This window comes from Podarcis cretensis, assembly GCF_951804945.1.
Source record: "Podarcis cretensis genome assembly, chromosome: 4".
Classification (NCBI taxonomy): Eukaryota; Metazoa; Chordata; class Lepidosauria; order Squamata; family Lacertidae; genus Podarcis; species Podarcis cretensis.
Window position 1 is genome coordinate 14,111,024 of NC_137173.1, and position 20,345 is coordinate 14,131,368.

Genomic DNA, 20,345 nt, shown 5'->3' on the forward strand with positions numbered 1-20,345 from the left:
CACTGCGCTGACTTCGGCATTTTCTACCCCATCTTTCCTTCAGGTTAGAGCACAGGGCAGCTTAAATCACAGGATATAATATACACAGGAGAATGAAATATAACAAAATAAGAGCGTACATCCTTTACAAATGCAGCAACACTCCTGAACTCCAAGCAACATCGACACCACCAGCTTCCAAAGGTCCTGGGCAAATTAGTATGTTTTCACCTGTCACCTAAATGTAGCTAGCGTGACACATGTCACTCGGGAGGTAAAGGTAAAGGGACCCCTGACCATTAGGTCCAGTCATTACCGACTCTGGGGTTGCGGCGCTCATCCCGCTTTATTGGCCGAGGGAGCCGGCATACAGCTTCCGGGTCATGTGGCCAGCATGACCAAGCCGCTTCTGGCGAACCAGAGCAGTGCACAGAAACACCGTTTACCTTCCCGCCGGAGCGGTACCTATTTATCTACTTGCACTTTGATGTGCTTTCGAACTGCTAGGTTGGCAGGAGCTGGGACAGAGCAATGGGAGCTCATCCCGTCACGGGGATTCGAACCGCCGATGTTCTGATTGGCAAGTCCTAGGCTCTGTGGTTTAACCCACAGCACCACCCACATCACTCAGGAGAGAGTTCCATAAACAGGCATGGGGCAGCCGTCCAAATAAATAAATAAATAAATGTTGCTATCAAGACCAGTTTGGCAATAAACAATGAACTTGTTAAACAGCCCCCGGCAACTGACACTCTCTCAGCTTTGCTCTTCTCTCCCCATTACTGCGAGATGAAGAGAATCAGGGCTGACTTTACTCACGGCACCCTTCGCAAGCCACAGTTCCTATTCTCCACAACCGTTAATAACATAAGGGCAGCTCTGCTGAATTTGGCCAAAGGCCTATCATGTCCAGCATCCTTTTCTCAAAGTGGCCAACTATAGGATGCCTGTAGGAAACTCGTGGTCAGGGCTTGAGTGCAACGGCACTCTCTCTTGGAGTAAATTTATGCTTGCAGGGAGAAAAGCCAGGGCTTAGGGTTAACTGCTTGCACCTACAAGGTCAGGAGCTCGTGGGGGTAAGAGGCAGAGGCTGATGCCAGTGATTCAGCACAAAGTAGGGTATAAGTAGCCCTGTATTTGTAGCGTGGGTGTTTTGGGATGGTGGAATCCAGATATGTCTATTTTTGCTGGGAGAACTTTTGCTGAGAACACCTTCTGCGAACTACCTGCCAGTAAATATACTGAGCTGCCTGGTGTCTGTCTTCTCTGACTGGTGATTGGCCTGGGTCCAATTTAATGCTTCCGCTGGCACGCTGAATGCACTCTGCACATGCCCCAACACTCTCCCCCACATGTGATTCCTAGTGGCTGATACTAAGAACCACACTGCCTCCAACAGTGTGGGAGAGCACACAGCCATCATCGCCAGTAGTCTTAATCCTTCAGGAATTGTAGCTCTGTCTTAGCTACACGAGCTCTCAAGAAACAAATATTGGTATTTTATATTCCTCAGCACCACCACCACCCCAAATAAAAGGGGGGGGGGAAGAATCGTTATGGCTTGCAGAAGCTCCAAGTCAAAATATAACAAAATTAAAACATGGCAGTTAGCATAGTTTAAGGTGGTTCCCAAGCAGTTGCCAAAAAACCCCTGAAAGCCTGTAGTGTAGATGTGCCTGAAAAAAACAAACCTGGTTTTTCTTTTTATCTACTTCCTACATTTATCATTACTAAGGAGCAGCTTGGGTTGAACTGAGATCCTCTTTCAACAGGTGTGACAATCTCATTTGTGCAGGGAAGAAGAATCACTTGTTTCCAGTAGCAGCAGCGACGTGATTTGAAAACCCCAGCAATGCAAGCACTTGCCAGACATGGGACAACATCACTGCTTTCTTGGTGTTGTTAGAGACAGTGTTAAACAGTTAAGGCTCTTCCTCCACATTCAGTTGCCGGCTAGTAATGCTGCATCACATATGAATATATGCCTAAGCTTGCCTGCAGTGGCAGCTTAAAACATATTCCTGGCTGCAACTGCACATCTGTTTATCTCTTCATTATAAAGAGTAAAGCTGCTCCATATAGATTCATCTCCTTCGGGTTTAAAATGAAAAAATCTCTTGCCAACTTGCAAAAGTTAAGAAAGAAAATTGCGCATGTCCATTCTGCTTTAGTGAGCAGCACATCCAGCTGTTTCTGAAGTCCCGTTCATGTGGCCAAACAGGACAGAGTGAACGCACATGGGAGGCGCTTCTGCAATCCCCATGTCTCCCCACTTCTACTTATTCACTGCTAGTTTTTTTATAAACGCCATCTCCAACTCCTTGAAAGATTCCATCAATGGTGTGTCCGAAAATTGTTACACATTACTTGGGAAGACAGGCGAACTACTACCAGTATACTGGAAGAAGCGAAGATCACCAGTGTCGAAGCAATGATTCTTCAACATCAACTTTGTTGGACTGGTCATGTTGTGCGGATGCTTGGTTATCGTCTTCCAAAGCAACTACAGTGGTACCTCAGATTACATACGCTTCAGGTTACAGACTCCACTAACCCAGAAATAGTACCTCAGGTTAAGAACTTTGCTTCAGGATGAAAACAGAAATCGCCCAGCGGTGGCAGCAGGAGGCCCCATTAGCTAAAGTGGTGCTTCAAGTTAAGAACAGTTTCAGGTTAAGAACGGACCTCCAGAACGAATTAAGTTCTTAACCCAAGGTACCACTGTACTCTATTGTGTGGCTATTCCCTCCCCCCCACAGGTGGAATAAATGAAGACAACGGACACAGAGTTTTAGGTTAATGGGCGAAAAATGGCCACAACTTTATTGATTACAGGAAAGAAGGGTATTGGCTTTAGGCATTGGCCCTAAGCGACTATCCGGTCTGACCGGGAAGGGTTAAACACCAACAGGGGGAGCCACCCGAGATGCATATCCCTGGGCGCTCCCCAAGGGGTTACCGCTCGGGGGCGCGCTTTAGGCCCTAGCCTCCGTAGGTTTCGGACGAGGCGTCGCCCCTCGGAGTCCTTTAACGAACTACCCTTCAAGCATTGGGGGAGGTGATGGCGTTCCTCCCCCCCAACCTCATCTGCATGATAATACCCCGGCCAATGCCTACCGCCACCGAGCCGCAAGCCGGCTCGCCGCCAATACCCTCAGACCTGTAACCAATCCCTAACGCCTTGAAAATTATCTGCCAACCAAATAGCATTGCCAGCATCAGATAGATGCACGCCATCCCAGTGATAAAGCATTTCCTTGTCAAACCGTATGCACGCCATCCCAGTGATAAAGCATTTCCTTGTCAAACCGTATGCATGGGTGCTGAATGACCCGACCGCCCCATGCGGCCACTCTACGAGCCACCGTGCGCTCCACAATCCTCCTAGCTTTGTTCACAGCCACGGGTTTTTCTGCATCCCTTTCCAACATCGCCTTTCCAGCAAAGATGACCAGATTATTGTAATGTTTTCATGGGATGCCCTCAACAATTCCAAGTCATTGATAATGTTCCATATCAAGTCCACCCCTTTCCTATACGCCAAGTCGTTCTCGCTCAGCTGGATGACCATGGCACTGGGTGGGCCCTCAATGCCACTCCCACCCAGGGCTGCCACTCTACGCACCACCGCCCAATGCCAGGCTTTCCTAGCCCTGTTTATGGCTATCGGGCACCTGCAATCTCTCCAAACCCGCCTCTCCATCCACGAGGCCCCAAATAAACTGGTAGTGACGTTTGGGTAAGAGGCCTTAAGTTCCTCCAAGTCACTAAAGATATGCCACATCAAGTCGACTGCCTTTCTGTAAGCTAACACTTTTCGCCTAATTGGATATCTAAAGCATCTGGGGGCCCCTCTGCCGCCTCTCTGGCCCTAATAGCGGGCAACATTTTTTGGCCCAGCACATTCTCCTTCGAGAGATCCAAGATATATTTATGTAGCTAAGGTGCGGCCCGAGACCGGAATTGATGGCGCGGACCCTGGCCCAATGCACCATGCTGTGCCCGATTATCCAGATGCGCGCCCTCGTAGCTCCTGCACCCTAGGTCCCCATTAGCGGCATGGTTTATATCCCAGTGGACGGTGCAGGGCCTATACTCCAAATATGCATCACAACGTCACCTGAAAGCAAAAGAAGGTAACAAAGCCAGGTCAGATATACTGTGAACAATCACAAGGTCTTATGAATATATCCTTTATATGCATCAGACTTCCCTTAATGCATCAGACTTCCACTGCCCCCAAGTCCTTCATCCTTTCAGATGAGAGTCCCAAATGCACTGCTGTGGTGGCGGCCCCAATCCTAAAGGAGTTAACCGTGAATTTAGCTGAGGGTAAACCTCAGGCAGCAATCGCCCTTCGCATAACGTGCATGGACTGATGCTGTGCAAGGCCGGAGCCATCCCAATGTTCGAGGAATGGACCTGAGACGGTTGGTCCCATGTACATGAATTGTTTAGTGTCCTTTACTGCTGATCGGTTTTGGAACATTGGACATGCAGGACTAAATTGGATCTGAACAAGGTCAGGTCTCTCAAACTACCTCGGGCAATGGAATCTGGTTGGCCCTTACAAACCACTTCGCCACTGCGCATAGCGCCAAAGGCAATGGAGTATGCAGCTGTAAATAACTGGGCCTTGTCCTCGGACCAACAGATACTTCTTAATTTTCTTCCTTCTTGTTTTTTTTTTTTATGGTTTATTATTATTATTATTATTATTATTATTATTTTACATTTATTTATTTATTTATGAATTAGCAAAGAATGTCATAAGTTAAGGGCCTTCTACCATCACTTTTAGAAGGCTGATGCCTGCGCCAGCCCCACAGTGCCCTTCACACTAAGAAGGCCACACCAGGGTCTCTGGATTAAACAACCTTACAGAAAAGGAGATTGCCGCCTACTGGATGTTTAAGAGTCTTTGCTGCAAGACCCAGCACTCTCCAATGTACCAAGTATTGCAGAGCTTCAGCCTTGGTAGGAGGCGTGTGAAGCTTAGGATTTTTTAATTTACCTTGAGGTGTGTCAAGCGTAGGTTTTTGGTTTTTTTTTTTTTTGTTTTGTTTTGTTTGTTTTTTACTATTATTATTATTGTCATTATTATTATTATCATTATCATATTTTATTATTATTATTTTATAAGTTTGCCTTGAAACTCCATAAAGTCCACCCAAGCCCTTTTAAAAGATCTAAGCGTGGGCTTGGCTCCTGAAGCTAATACTCCCTTCAGGACATCATGTTCCCAAGGCTCCAAAGGTGCTCCCGGAATGGCTGTGGCAATTCGCTGCACCTGTGCATCCGTGATGCCCTTGTTAACCCCAGGGGTAAATTTGTTAGAGAAGTAGATGTTTATTTCTAAGCACTAAAGGTCAAAGGTCCGGGACAGGTTTGCCACTCTAGGAGTGCGATAATTGTTTAGACGGGACACTTCCCGAACTGATTCTTTGGTTTGGGGGGGGGGTTCCCCGAGTTAGGGGGTAATGAAATGAGGATCCTGAGGCCATAAGAGAAACTCTTTGCTGCCTCTATTTTTTGGGTATCTATCGAGAAGGGTTCTAAGAGGTGAGGGCTCAACAGAAGAGAACATGCCAGTCAAGGGCCAAATTAATACCAGTTTCTGGCTGTTCTTTTTGGCGGGTCTGTGAGCTTTTCAAGACCCCTGATGGAAATGCCCCCTGCTGCCCGGAAAAGGCTGTTTACCTTTAAAACACGAAGACGCTGGGTGGTTACCTAGGCACTTCTCACATTCATGCACATACTTACAATTTGGCCCTTGGCACACACCCGTGTTGTACTCCCAGCAAACCTCATGGTGAGGGACTCGCTTGGCTTCAAATTTTCTGACTTTCCTTTTCCCACATAGGGACCCATATGCTCCATCCAGTAATTCTGGTCGCTCGGAACACAGCAGGTGGTGGGCAGCAGGAAGCTTTTCTGAATCGTCCTCGGCATCAGAAGGCTTACTTCTTTTGCTCTTCTTGGCCGAATGCTTCTTCTTACTTAGACTTCTTTTCCCCTTCCACAGCATTCCCTGTGGAATACTGGGAAAGTCTGGGGTATACTGAGAGGCAGAAAGGTTATAATTGTAAGCATGAGCCCTACCTCCCGAGGATCTGTCATTGGAAACCCAGGGACACGTAGACTGTAATTATGTGTGAGGATGCATAAATGGATTGCTACCCGAATGTGGCACCCTAAATAAGGAGGCCAAAGTGCAAAGGAGCTCCTCACTATTTCGGAAGAGGCCGTAGTGACCATGGGCCTGAATTGTTGGTAAAAGGTTTCCAAAGCAGAGGAAACACTGACTAGGCCTGTGGGTTGCAGGGCACAGGAGGCTACCCTAACCCATCTTGGACACAGGACTCACTGTTGAATCATTGGCTGCTCTCAGCACTGCTGCGGTGGCCGCGGAGGTACCAGGGCGGTCCACAACGTAGGTGGCGTATCCGGGATGCATTCTTGGGTGAGCGCAAGAGGTGCCGCTGCCACCTGGCCTGCGGGCCTATATTGCCTATAAAATGTCTAAGAGCATTGAAAAACTGTGCCAAAGTATGTGGGTTACTAGGCACTATGAAGGCCTGAGGCCCCTCTTGGTTCCCTTATGCCCCCCCCCCCGATACAGTAGGCATTACAAAGCCTGGGACCCCTCCTGGTTCCCTTGTGCCACCCCAGATATAGCGGCATTTTGAGCAGACATAGTTTGATACCCTTAATTAGCCTGGTTCAGTAAAATCAACGCCAACTAGCTTGGATTATATGGGTGAGGTGCGAGCAATATCACAGTAGTTCAGTATTGTCTGCACTGGTGAGTTTAAAGGAATCAAAGATGCCTAACTAATCTCCAACAAATTGTATTTAGCTGCAAACAATATCACCGTAGCTCATTATTATCTGCACTGGATAGCAAACCAAAATACCAGCCCACACCTCAAGCAATGTATTTAGAGGAATACTGAGTCTATAATAAACAGAAGAGCACCTTTGATAATGTCAGCAGCTATGCAGCAAGCTAGAGGTAGAATTATACATTGTAACCCAGCAATACAGCAGTGAAAGATGATAAGTTGACTTATGCAACAAACCTATAAGCAAAGCAAAGCTCCCAAAAGCCCTTAAGCACTATTATCAAAATCAACCAAATGATTTAAAATTGCCAGATTAAATATATACTTATAAACTAACTGATGAAATACCAGAAAGAGATGAACGTAAAAGAGGCATGAGCTATTTGCTTTAGATTCCCTATAACCTGTATGCAAAGCTCGCAAGAGATTGCAGGCGAAGAAACCCTTTAATAAATCAAATGATGTAAAACCTGGATCTCTTTTCCTTATAACTATGAATTGACTATACCAAATTATAAAATTAAAGCCTAGGCAGAGAGTAAATGACACAGCTCCACAGAGCACCGCAAGCTGAATGAAATAATTTGAATTCCAATATACTATGCACTAATGCTTCAATTTGATTTAAATGTGTTTCCTAAATTCCCAGAATGAAATTCTCGAGAGTGTAAGTATAAACAAAAGCAGTCAAATTAATTAGAGGATATTAATTCTAAGATTAGCCTAGCCAGAGACGCTGTAGCCAGCTCTATGCAAGCTTATGCACCAAGAGGAGGGGCTCCCTGCAGCCCCTTGCATGCTCATATTTAAGCTAGGCTCTATTAATAGTTGCGCTATCATCCTTTGTTTATATAGCTTGTGTTTATTTCCTTTGTTTATATTGTTTATATTGCTTTTGAATTTAAAACCAAATAGAAAGTGAGGGGCACTCAAAAAGTAGATCCCACGTGGTTTTGCCTCTCCTAAAATGGCCGCCGCCGCAAGGCCACGTGGGCAATCAAAATGGCGGCCGTAATGCGTTCCCACTGCCTAGCGGCCAGGCACATGTGCGGAAACACTTAACGCTAGCCCTTTAACACTGAAAAAATTCCACAACCGCAAGAGCAAAACCTGCAGGCATTCCCCACGTACCCCTTATGAACATTAATTATTTCCCTGGTTTTTCCGCCGGTTAGGCTTAAAAGGTAGGGTTTTTAAAATTACTTCCCACGTGGAGTGCCTATAGTAAAATGGCAACCGCCCGGAAGGCAATGTGGGTGGATGAAATGGCGGCAGGGGCACGGTGGTTGCCCGGCAACGGCACAGCTGCTTCCGATGCTTTCCAAGTCTAAACTTCCGCGCGAAAATAAAACAGCCTGTAGAACTCACCCCCTCAAGAATGCTGCTGAAATGATTATTTGAGAAGAAATTCTGCCCCCTCACCCCAGCAGGAAAATGAAACACAACCGGCACCAAATGCAGCCCGCTCTCCTCCCGCAGCTGCCATCCACCTAATTGCACCACGCTCCCCTGCACAAACCCCTAGCTAAAGCATGAAGCCCCAACAGCAAAAACCTGATTGGATGGGTGCGCTGTGTCCTCCGGCCTTTCTTCCTTGCGCTCCTTGCAGGACAGGCAGTCAGCAGTCGAGGGCAGGCAACGGATCACCAGAAAAAGCTCCACAAAGCTGAATAAATTCTTCTGAAGGGGGCATGCAGCAGCAGGCAAGGCAAGCTCCTGAGGGCAGGGAACTTGCACCAAAACACACAGAGCTTCCTGTAAAACTGTAGACGTGAAAGAGATGCTGGAAGGAAAGCACACAAACACACACACACAGTGATTTTAGCTCAATTACAGCTCCCGTGTTAAACTGCAGCAGCTGGAATGGAGCGCAAAGGGGGAAACCCCCAGAAGGAGAAAAGCCCCACAAAAATAGAGATAACAACTCCTGAAAATCAAGCAGTTTAGAAATAAAGCAACACCAGCAGCGAATGCTGAAAATTCCCTGTAAAAGAAAGGGAGCTTTTTCTGTGAAGCTACAGCATATTCCAGGAGGTGCCCTGCAGCTCAAGAACAAAGGCAACAAAGAAGCAAGGCAGGAACGCTCCAGGCAAGGCAGATAAGATCTCCCACAAGCAGGAACAGCTGATATGCGGGAAACGTGAGGGCTGGCCGGGGAGAGGGGAGAAAGGAAGGGGCAGAATGGAGACTGTTTAAATTAGCTGGGGAGAGGGGAGAAACAAGGGGGGCAGAACGGAGACCGTGTAAAATCAGCTGATTAAAGAGCATTCAAACCATGGGGAGAGAGGGGGAGAAGCAAAAGGAGGAAGGATGAGGAAATTCTGAAGCACCTCTGCTGACCACGGGAACAATAAACACACACACAAACAGCAACGCACCAGCAGAATTAACGACGAATGGCAATGTAGTCACCCCCCCAGGCACCCCAATCAATTAAAATTCAGCCAAAGTACCCAATTATGAAGAGAGCAGCGCAATAAAGGCGAATTAAGCAGCCCTCACTCCTAGAGGAGAAAGGAATAACAAAAGGTAAACTTCCCTGCCGTCTGAGATAACTCCACATGGTCCAGCAGCTGAGGGAAACCCAAACTGCAAACTGCGTCGTCTCCAGGGAAGAAAGGGGGTGAGCCAGGGGCTGCCCTGACCTTAAGTGGCCCTAGGAAGGCCCGCCCCTGCCGCCAGCCAATTGGCTGGCGCCACAGGGTATGCTAATTGGGTGAATCCCTGTCTCCTGCGAGGCTGACGCCAGCCTCGCAGAGTGTGGGCGGGGTCGTGATCCCACAACCCCCCCTCCTCCTGAAGGTCGGAAGGGGCATTCTGAACTTAAAAATGGAAAGCGTAACAAAAGAGGTTTAAAGACTGTCTCAAGGCAAATTTTAAAAAATGTATTATAACCACCAACAATTGGGAAACACTTGCCTGCGAGCACTCCAATTGGAGAACAGCCTTTACGAAAAGGTGACACGGGCTTTGAAGACACTCGAACTCAGGACACAAGGGAGAAATGTGCTAAGAGGAAGGCACGCTTGCGAATCCACACCGTGATCAACGCCCACCCGGAAGCCTATGTCCCCACTGTGAAAGGATGCGTAGATCCAGAACTGGCCTCCATAGTCACTTACGGACTCATTGTTAAAACCCTGTTTATGAGAGACAATCTTACTTGGCTACAAGTGATCGCCAAAGAAGAAGAAGAAGAAGGTTGAGGGAACAGAGAGGTTCAGAAGACAGGTGAACAGGACGCAAAACGTCTTGGAATTTTTCACCTTCCGAGATGAAATCCCTTCTTTCTCCTTTATTACCCAATGCATGGTGATGGCAAAACGTTGCTGCTCACAGGTGATGGACTATATGGAACTGGCGGAAATAACTGGCAGAATCCGAGACCAAGGAGAAGAGTTGGTGGAAGAAGATTGGAAGAAATTTAAAGTTTATCTACAGAAACATTGTAAAATTAAGGAATGTTAGAAGGATGTTGGAATGAAGTAATGTGGTTTTAGTAGAAATGATATAAAGGATTAAGTAAAAATGGATTGTTAATTGGTGAAAGAACATAATGTAAAATTATAGTATATTAAGATAAATCATTAGGATAAAAACAAAGATGGAAAGCATTTGCTGAAATATCTAATTGAATTAGAATACAAAAAAGGGAGGTGTGAGGAGGTCAAGGAAATAAGCAAAGGAAAGAAAGTTATGTAAAGGATTGATTTGTTTTTTCCCCCTCTCTCTTTTGTTCTTGTATTGTTCTGTATTTTTATGTCTTTTTATTTTTTATTTTTGTAACCTTTAAAATCTCAATAAAAATCTATTGAAAAAAACAACAAAACGTTGCTGCTCACTACAGAGACAAAGCCACTCTGCACATGCCCAGGGGGCCACAGCCTATTTTAGTTCTTATATATTTCCCTCCCAATTTTTTATTATTCTAATTTATACACTCACTAAATTTATCCCCTGCTTTTGCCCCAAGACAGTCAGAAAAGCTGACATGGTTCTCTCAAGAACCTTCATTTTATCTTCACAAGGTGGGCTGGGCTGAGAGATGGTGGCTGGCCCAAGGTTAAGCTTTGCAGCTGAGTGTGGGTCTCCCTGCCCTCCATCCAGTGCTGCACAATTTTCACCTGCATTTCATGGAAGTTCGAAGGCAGCCTTGGCATGAATTAAACACCTTCAGGTCGGCCTCATAAAGGCTTTCAGATTTCCTTTTGACGCTCTTACAAATACACAGCAAACACAGATGGGAGATGCTGCTGGGACTTCCGTGGCCTTGGCAGTCATCACCACAGAAGGAAACTAGCCAGTTTGGGGCTCCTTGCTATGGGCTCTGCAATATTGGTTCGCCAACGCAAAGTGCAACAGGGTGAAGCAGGACTGTAAAGGCTGGTCAGGATTTTGTGCCTTCCTTACTTTAGCCAAGGGAGAAACTGCAGCTTCTCTCATCCTCACCTGAAAGTTTCACCTGCCTGCTGTGACCCTCTTCCACTAAGCTATGAAAATTCGCCGCTTGTTATGCCTTTAAGGAAAATTATGGTATTTGACACCATGCAAGTGGGCTAAGGTGTATAGAACAGTCTCAGATAAGTGTTGGGAGTGTATGTAGGTGGAAGGTACCTTTTTCCATACCTGGTGGATGTGTGTAACAGAGAATTATTGCGAGATGATGTATGACAAACTAGAAAAGGTGTTCAAAATAGATATACCCAAAAAGCCAGGAGTATTTCTTCTGGGAATACGTGGAGGAGGTAAAGGTAAAGGGACCCCTGACCGTTAGGTCCAGTCGCGGACGACTCTAGGGTTGCGGCGCTCATCTCGCTTTATTGGCCGAGGGAGCCGGCATACAGCTTCCGGGTCATGTGGCCAGCATGTCTAAGCCGCTTCTGGCAAACCAGAGCAGCACACGGAAACGCCATTTACCTTCCCACTGGAGTGGTACCTATTTATCTACTTGCACTTTGACATGGTTTCAGACTGCTAGGTTGGCAAGAGAAGGGACCGAGCAATGGGAGCTCACCTCGTCGTGGGGATTCGAACCGCCGACCTTCTGATCGGCAAGCCCTAGGCTCTGTGGTTTAACCCACAGCACCACCCACGTCCCTACGTGGAGGAGAGATCCCCCCAAAAGTTGGTAAGCCAGAGTACTCTGCACAAAAAAATGGAAAGCACCAGAAATCCCAATGAAATAGGAATGGGTACTCAAGCTACGAGAGTACTTAGAAATGGTAAAATAAGGAATTAGAAAGACAAAATACAGTCATACCTTGGGTTAAAGACACTTCGGATTGTGTGATTTTGGGTTGCGCACTGGAACAGGTTACTTCTGGGTTTTAGCGCTTCTGCATGTGCAGAAATGTTAAATCGCACTTTACACAGGCGCAGAAGCCCCGAATCACGAACCACGCGTGCGCAGACATGGCGCTGCGGGTTGCAAACGTGCTTCCTGCATGGATCACGTTTGCAACCCGAGCATCCACTGCATACAGTATGTGGAAGAACCAAGAACATTTTCAGTTTATATAAGAACGCAATACAGCCAAATGAAATTTCAAATCTATGAGCAATGGCAATAAAAGATTGTAATATAGGATTTAGATAAACAGATAAGGTTGGACAGGCAGCAGGGAGGAGAGAGAATTAGACCATCACAGATGTAAGGATGGGAAGTCTATAAATAAATAGATTTTGATGTAAATGGTATATTATATGAGCTTATCAGTGTAAAATAATAAACTTTTTTTTTTTAAAAAAAAGGGGGGCACAGGAGTCCTGTGTTATTCTGCATTCAGACACCCTGGGTGTCAAAGGCTCAGCAAAACCTCCCTTGGAAAGAAGTTGGTTTTACTAATGCAGCTTCCTCCCATGACTTGCCAACCCAAAGCTCAGCATCTGCCAAACCCCTACAGCATTCCAAAAATCAAAGTTAAACGTCTTGTAGGGCTGGCAGCTTCTGAAGCAGCTCCTGTAGCTGTGTCTTTAATGGATGTCTGATCTGCATCTGTCAGCAGGCGGAATATATTTACACACACACACACACACACACAGCTTTCCCTGTTCATTTCTGCAGCTGTTAAAGGCGCAATAGCAGGTCAGGTCATTTTTGCCGAACAGCTGGCAACCTTACAGCCCTTCTTTTGCCTATGCCTACATCTCCTCTTCTCAAGATAACTAGATTAAAAAGGGAGGCTGGGCTACTGAACCCTTGACAGTTGTGCAGAAGGTGAATTTTGGCAGTACATCTTGTCACATTGCAGCGGTGCAGAGATGAGAAAATTTGCAGTGGCTGAAATTCTCTTTGGCACACAAACTATGAAATCGACAAGGAGGATGGATGTGTAGAGACAGGAATTTTGCAGGTTGGGAGTGCTCTTTTGTAGAGCTACATGAGCTTGCTCTGCCTTTGCTTCTAAAGCTGCAAACCTCTCCTCAATTACTTGCAAGCAAGTCCACTGATGGAAGAAAACACGCAGCCACCTAAACACTAAATTCACCATGGCAGGTAAGAAAAGTACATTTCCCCCAGGTGTGTGTGTTTAAAGCTATTAAGCTGAATTAATAACTGTGAAAAGCTACCATCCTGTGAACAGTTTGCTCCTGGGATTGGCTCCAGCCACAATTTTCTTCCGAAGCTTATCAACAGAGTCCCATCAGTGGGACAGAAAAAGGAAAGTAAAAATCTCTTGGGCTGTCAGCCTAATGTACACTTAATACTAGGGAGTAAGGCTGCAACCCTAATCTTACGTGCTTGGGAGCATGCCCCGCTGAATTAAACAGGACCTACTTCTGAGTAGGCATGGCTATGATCACACTGTAAGGCTCACTTAGACAAAAGGAAACTTACTCCTAAGTAAACACTGCGGTGATGATTACAGTGATAATTTCTCATCCCTATTTTATTTTTACGTTGTGCAACACTACCCTAGAAGAAGGATTTCTTTTCTCTTTTTTTACTATATACGGAAATAAAATAAGATTTAAAAATAACTATAACATATGGGTTTGTTTCCATGACTAACTAATGCCCTAAGCAGAGGTACTCTGAACATGGCTAAGGTTCACATTACTGTCTTTGTCAAAACAAAATAAAAAAATTCCTTCCAGTAGCACCTTAAAGACCAACTAAGTTAGTTCTTGGTATGAGCTTTCGTGTGCATGCACACTTCTTCAGATACACTGTGTATCTGAAGAAGTGTGCATGCACACGAAAGCTCATACCAAGAACTAACTTAGTTGGTCTTTAAGGTGCTACTGGAAGGAAAAGTTTTTTATTTTGTTTTGACTATGGCAGACCAACACGGCTACCAATCTGTAACTGGAATTACTGCCTTTGTGAGCAGTGAAGTTTGTTCTTCCCTTGCATTCCAGAGCTCTTTCCCTCCCACCCCCAGCTGTGTATTTAGAGGAGTGCAACTGGTTTGGTCGCCCTGGGCACAGAGCCTTGGAGGCGCACAACCATGGTTTTGAATGGAAGGTGAGAGGCAGGGGGCACCCAATTTTGGTGTCACAGGGTTCCACTGAACTTGAGACCCCAAGGCCAGCCAGTTCCAGCTACTTACATCTGTGGGGATTCATTAGTGTCATTCTGTTTGTTTCCACACCAGTAGGTGTTATGGGGAGGGGGAGGGGGCAAAGGTACCCTTACTTTATGCAAAGATGTTCACACCTTGGCTAGCAACAAATTAGGGAATTAGGAACAGCTTAAAGACTCCCAATTGGTGGGAATAAACTGGTTAGAGAACCAACCCATCCAAACCACAGTAGTTTGACATTGTCTATCCGTTTTTTCTCTACAGGTGTTCAGATGCCTCTTGAGATCCTTGGCATGTGGTTTTCCAAAGGTGGTCTTCATCAGTGTTTGAATTCTAGCTACCATTTTGAATCAAGATAGCAGACCGAAACAACACTTTGCCGTGATTTTGCTCGTTTTCCAGAATAGGTTCGGCCACCTCTTGAGATATCGTCAGAAAACATGGCATAAGGGTTCCAGAGGTGGGGGGGGGGGGAGAGGTTACATTGATAGTTGAGTGCCAGGAGGGTGGACTGAAACACAACTTTTTTGGCATAGGTTTGGCCGCTTCTTGAGATTTCATTGCCAAACTTGGCACAAGGGGGTTGGGGTGACAGTCTTTGTTGGCTGGGTGCCATTTTGGATCAAGACACCACACTTAAACCTAGACCGTGGTGTGACGTCGTTTTTTGTACATAGGTTTGACCACCGCTCGTGATATCGCTGCCAAATGTGGTACCAAAGTTCCTGAGGTGGAGGTGGGACCAAAATGTGACTTTGGAGTGACTTCACCTGATTTTTAGTGTGTTGGTCCAAAAACACAAATTATACTATCCCAGTCTGTGCTGGGCAGTCCCCACTAGTGTGTTACAACAAAGTACAGGATACACATGCATTCTGGATAACGTCACCGAAAACTGGTACTTACTTCGGAATAGGCATGGCTACACTTGCACCGCAAGTATGGAACTGAGAGCTGGACCATAAAGAAGGCTGCTCGCCAAATAGTTTATGCTTTTGAATTATGGTGCTGGAGGAGATTCTTGAGAGTCCCATGGACTGCAAGAAGATCAAACCTATCCATTCTGAAGGAAATCAGCCCTGAGTGCTCACTGGAAGGACAGATCCTGAAGCTGAGGCTCCAATACTTTGGCCACCTCCTGAGAAGAGAAGACTCCCTGGAAAAGACCCTGATGTTGGGAAAGATGGAAGGAACGAGGAGAAGGGGACGACAGAGGACGAGATGGCTCAAAGATATGAACATGAGCTTGACCAAACTGCGGGAGGCAGTGGAGGACAGGGGTGCCTGGCGTGCTCTGGTCCATGGGGTCACGAAGAGTCGGACACGACTAAACGACTAAACAACAACAACAACACTTGCACCGCACATCCAGATCCAACCCAACAAATATTCTTTGTTGCAGGCTGTGCAGAAACAAACCTAGATTGGCCCCCTGCCCCACCACTCCAGCCACAACAAGTGACCTCAGACAAATAACGCCTTTGGCAAGGAAAAGGCACCTCCCAGCAAACGAAGTGCCCTAGCCCAGTGGTTAGCGCATCCCTTTGGCATGCAGAAGGGCCCGGGTTCAATCCCCGGCCGCTCCAGGTAAGGCTATAAAGTGTGTTCACACACACACACCTGAAACCCTGGAGAGCTGCTGCCAGTCAGTGCAGGCAGTACTGAGCCAAATGGGACAGGGGCGAGGCAGGGGGGGGGGGTGTCCCGGCTTCCCCGCTCCCCAGATACTCCCGAAACGGGCTGGCCACTCACCGTGCACGGCGGAGGAGGGAAAGAGGAGCAGCAGCCACGGCAGCCACAGCCCCGGAGGCGTCTTTTCCTTGCCCGCCTCCCTCAGCATGGTCCTCCGGGCTCCGAGAGGCGGCTGCTGCGGCGAGGAACGGCGGCGGCAGCGGCGACCAGAAGCGGGGCTGGCGAGAGAAGCCTCAGCCGACCCCGGGCGATGGTTGCATCTCTGGGAGAAAGGCAGAGAAAGTCCCCCTCGCCGCCGCTGGAGACGACGCGGGTCTCAGCGCGCGCCTCCCTTCGGGCGCAAAGCGCGGGCTCCGCGGCGAGCGGCGGGGCTGAGGCGCTTCCTGAGGAACTCCATACCTGAGGCGGGCGGAGAGAGACGGAGGGAGGGGTCCTTCCGCCCCCCGCCCACTTTCCAAGGGAGGAGTGGAAGGGGAGAAGCCTCTTGGCGCCCTCAAGGGTCAGCGCGCGCGCCGCCGTGGCTCCGAAGTTGCAGCTCCTTTCTCTCCAGTGGTTCCGCCCGAGGAGTGGGATTCGGGATTCGGGTCAGGGGGTTGGCCCAAACCATTTTGCTGCAGCGGGGGGGGGGAGGGGGGAGGCGGGCGACTCGTAAATTTCTCCTCCTCTCCCCGCCTCAACCACGTCAAGTTGCGTTGGGATTCAGAAACCTGGCCAAGTTCGGCTCGTTCCTTCCAATGGGTCTACTCGGAGTAGGGCCAGCACCGCAGGAAGCCCAATGTATGTCCAAGGCAATATAACCAAGTTATTTTGGTGACGACCTGAGGTGGGGGGGGGTGTTGAATTTTTTAAGTCACACAAGCGCTTTCCTTCCTGAAGGGCGTCAAAGTGCACAGAAGACAACAATGACCAATTAAGCAACCAACAATTTGCTGGCCCTTTCGTGACACTGCGAATCAGCTCTCTTCGCCTGGGTGGTAGGACAGGCTCTAATTATTGTTAAATCCATTCTCTTGCGTTTAAATTCTAGCCCACCTTTTCCTCCAAGGAGCTCAAGGTGCCTGGTTCTCCCCCCTCGTTATTTGAACTCCCAACAACAACCCTGAGTCAGCGTTTCCCAAACTTGGGTCGCCACCTGTTTTTTTGGACTACAATTCCCATCATCCATGACCACTGGTCCTGCTAGCTAGGGATGATGGGAGTTGTAGTCCAAAAAACAGCTGGAAACCTGAGTTTGGGAAACCCTGGTTTAGATGGTGCTGTTGCTGAAGACGACAAGCTTCATTGTGGCTTAGTGGGGATTTGAACCCTAGTTTGACATTCTGGTCGGGACGCAGGTGGCGCTGTGGGTTAAAGCCTCAGCGCCTAGGACTTGCCGATTGAAAGGTCGGCGGTTCGAATCCCTGCGGCGGGGTGCGCTCCCGCTGCTCGGTCCCAGCGCCTGCCAACCTAGCAGTTCGAAAGCACCTCCGGGTGCTGTATTGCCTAGAATGTTATTTTTGTTTCAGACATTACAAATTGTTGATAAATTGGACTGTTTCAAGAAGTGGCAGAAAGACATATCTAAATTTGTCTGGCAGGGCAAAAAGCCCAGAATTAAGTTTAAGATACTTACCGATTCTAAAGAAAGAGGGGGGTTTGCCCTGCCGGACTTAAGACTCCACTATGAATCGGCAGCTTTCTGCTGGTTAAAAGATTGGCTACTTCTTGAAAATGCAGACATTCTAGATTTGGAAGGATTTGATAATAATTTTGGTTGGCATGCATATATCTGGTATGACAAGGTTAAAGTGTATAAGGGTTTTAAAAATCATATTGTCAGGAAAGCACTATATAATGTTTGGATACGGTATAAAGATCTATTGGAAAACAGAACTCCCAGGTGGCTTTCACCTATGGAGGCTAAGGAGGTAAAGAAACTTAATATGAGAACCAATTGGCCGAAATATTCTGAGATTTTAGAACAAGAAGGTAGTGAATTTAAACTACAAAGTTATGAGAAAATAAAGTCTAAGGTACGAGATTGGCTCCATTATTTTCAAATAATGGAGGCTTTCAAACAAGACAGGAAAATTGGCTTCCAGGTGGAGAAATCGAAATTAGAAACAGAATTGTTAGAACCCAATACTAAGAATTTATCAAGAATGTACAACTTGCTGTTGAAGTGGAATACAATAGATGAGACAGTGAAGTCTGCTATGGTTAAATGGGCACAGGACATAGGTCATGACATTATGTTTGCTGACTGGGAGCAGTTATGGACCACAGGTATTAAATTTACGGCATGTAATGCCTTACGAGAAAACATTATGAAAATGATTTATAGGTGGTACATGACCCCAGTCAAGCTTGCGAAGATTTATCATTTGCCCGATAACAAATGTTGGAAATGTAAAGAGATGGAAGGTACCTTTTTCCACCTTTGGTGGACCTGCCCAAAGATTAAGGCCTTCTGGGAAATGATTTATAATGAAATTAAGAAAGTGCTTAAGTGCACCTTTAACAAGAAACCAGAGGCATTTCTCTTGGGTATGGTCGGCCAGTTGGTGTCGAAGAAGGATAAGAATTTCTTTTTGTACGCTACTACGGCAGCAAGGATTCTTCTAGCAAGGTATTGGAAGACACAAGAACTACCCACGTTGGAGGAATGGCAGGCGAAAGTGATTGACTTTATGGGACTGGCAGAAATGACCGGCAGAATCCGCGACCAAGAGAAAGAGACTGTGGAAGAAGATTGGAAGAAATTTAAGATGTATCTTAAGAATTATTATAAAACTGAGGAGTGTTAAAATGCTGAGGGAAAAGAAGACGTAGAATTGCAGCGATAATTGGGTTTAAATTTTATGGTGGAATAGAAAAAGAGGATGAATTTATATTTAATTGGGCAAGAAAGGTTGCTGAATAATGGTACTAAATTAAGGATGCAAAAAGGGAAAGGTATGGGGAAGTCCGGGAAAAGAGGGTTATGGAAATAAGGTTAAGAAAATATGAGTTTTTTGTTTGTTTGTTTTTATGTTTTTTTTTTTTGTTTTTGTTAAAAAATTGGAAACCAATAAAAATCTTTATAAAAAAATAAAAAAAACGAAAGCACCTCCGGGTGCAAGTAGATAAATAGGGACCGCTTACCAGCGGGAAGGTAAACGGCATTTCCGTGTGCAGCTCTGGCTCGCCAGATGCAGCTTTGTCACGCTGGCCACGTGACCCGGAAGTGTCTCCGGACAGCGCTGGCCCCTGGCCTCTTAAGTGAGATGGGCGCACAACCCCAGAGTCTGTCAAGACTGGCCCGTACGGGCAGGGGCACCTTTACCTTTTACCTTGACATTCTGAGTGCTACACCACACTAGTGAACTGGACAAATGGTAAGGTAAAGGGACCCCTGACCATTAGGTCCAGTCGTGGCCGACTCTGGGGTTGCGGCGCTCATCTCGCTTTATTGGCCAAGGGAGCCGGCGTACAGCTTCTGGGTCATGTGGCCAGCATGACTAAGCCACTTCTGGCGAACCAGAGCAGTGCACGGAAACGCCGTTTACCTTCCCGCCGGAGTGGTACCTATTTATCTACTTGCGCTTTGTGCTTTCGAACTGCTAGGTGGGCAGGAGCAGGGACGGAGCAACAGGAGCTCACCCCGTTGCGGGGATTCGAACCGCCGACCTTCTAATCGGCGAATCCCAGGCTCTGTGGTTTAACCCACAGTGCCACCTGCATCCCTGGTGCAAATGGAGAGAAGAGCAATAATAATAATAATGTCGTGGTTAGTTGCCATTGGATTTGAAGAACATCAGGCGCAGCATCTGTGAATGGCAGGTGCAGTACGTGAAATATTCACATTATTTTTTTAACTTTGTCGTTATTGCTTATTTTTGGTGCTTGTGTTTTATCATTGTGGCACTGTATGGAATTTAAACTGCAATATAATAAAAGGCAACATGAAAAATAAGCGAAGCAATATCAATGTGATTAAGAGTCATATAGCAACTAGGGCGCCATGCTGCAATTGCTGAAAGAAGCAGAAGCTGGTCCCTTATAACTGTATGATTCTATGATGGTGTTGGGATATCTTCTTGCATTTATGGACAACAGGGGCCCACAGCCAGGTCCACGTAAATATAACACGCACCAAAAAGCATCCCAGGCCAGAAAAAGCACCAGAATACGCTCTAAGGGGATTATCTTTAGCAGCGGGCAATTGGCATGTGACTTCGCGCACATCCTGGACCAGATCCATAGCCTCACATGCTGCAGAGCCTAATAATGCCGGATCTCCTTTAGCAGTGATAAAAAAACGGTGAGAGCTGCCTCAAATGCA

General features: G+C 46.7%; 1 protein-coding gene across 1 annotated transcript in view; it reads right to left on the reverse strand.

The window, feature by feature from the left end:
* Nucleotides 1-16,396, reverse strand: part of LOC307215092 (uncharacterized protein) — a gene marked incomplete at its 3' end in the record, with an annotated part of 50,052 nt that extends 33,656 nt beyond the window's left edge. The window contains exon 1 of the mRNA XM_079974265.1: nt 16,103-16,396. Within this exon, the coding sequence (XP_079830391.1) occupies nt 16,103-16,190 (88 nt within the window). The 5' untranslated portion in view covers nt 16,191-16,396. The remainder of the gene's footprint in view (nt 1-16,102) is intronic.
* Between the last annotated feature and the right edge of the window lie 3,949 nt (nt 16,397-20,345).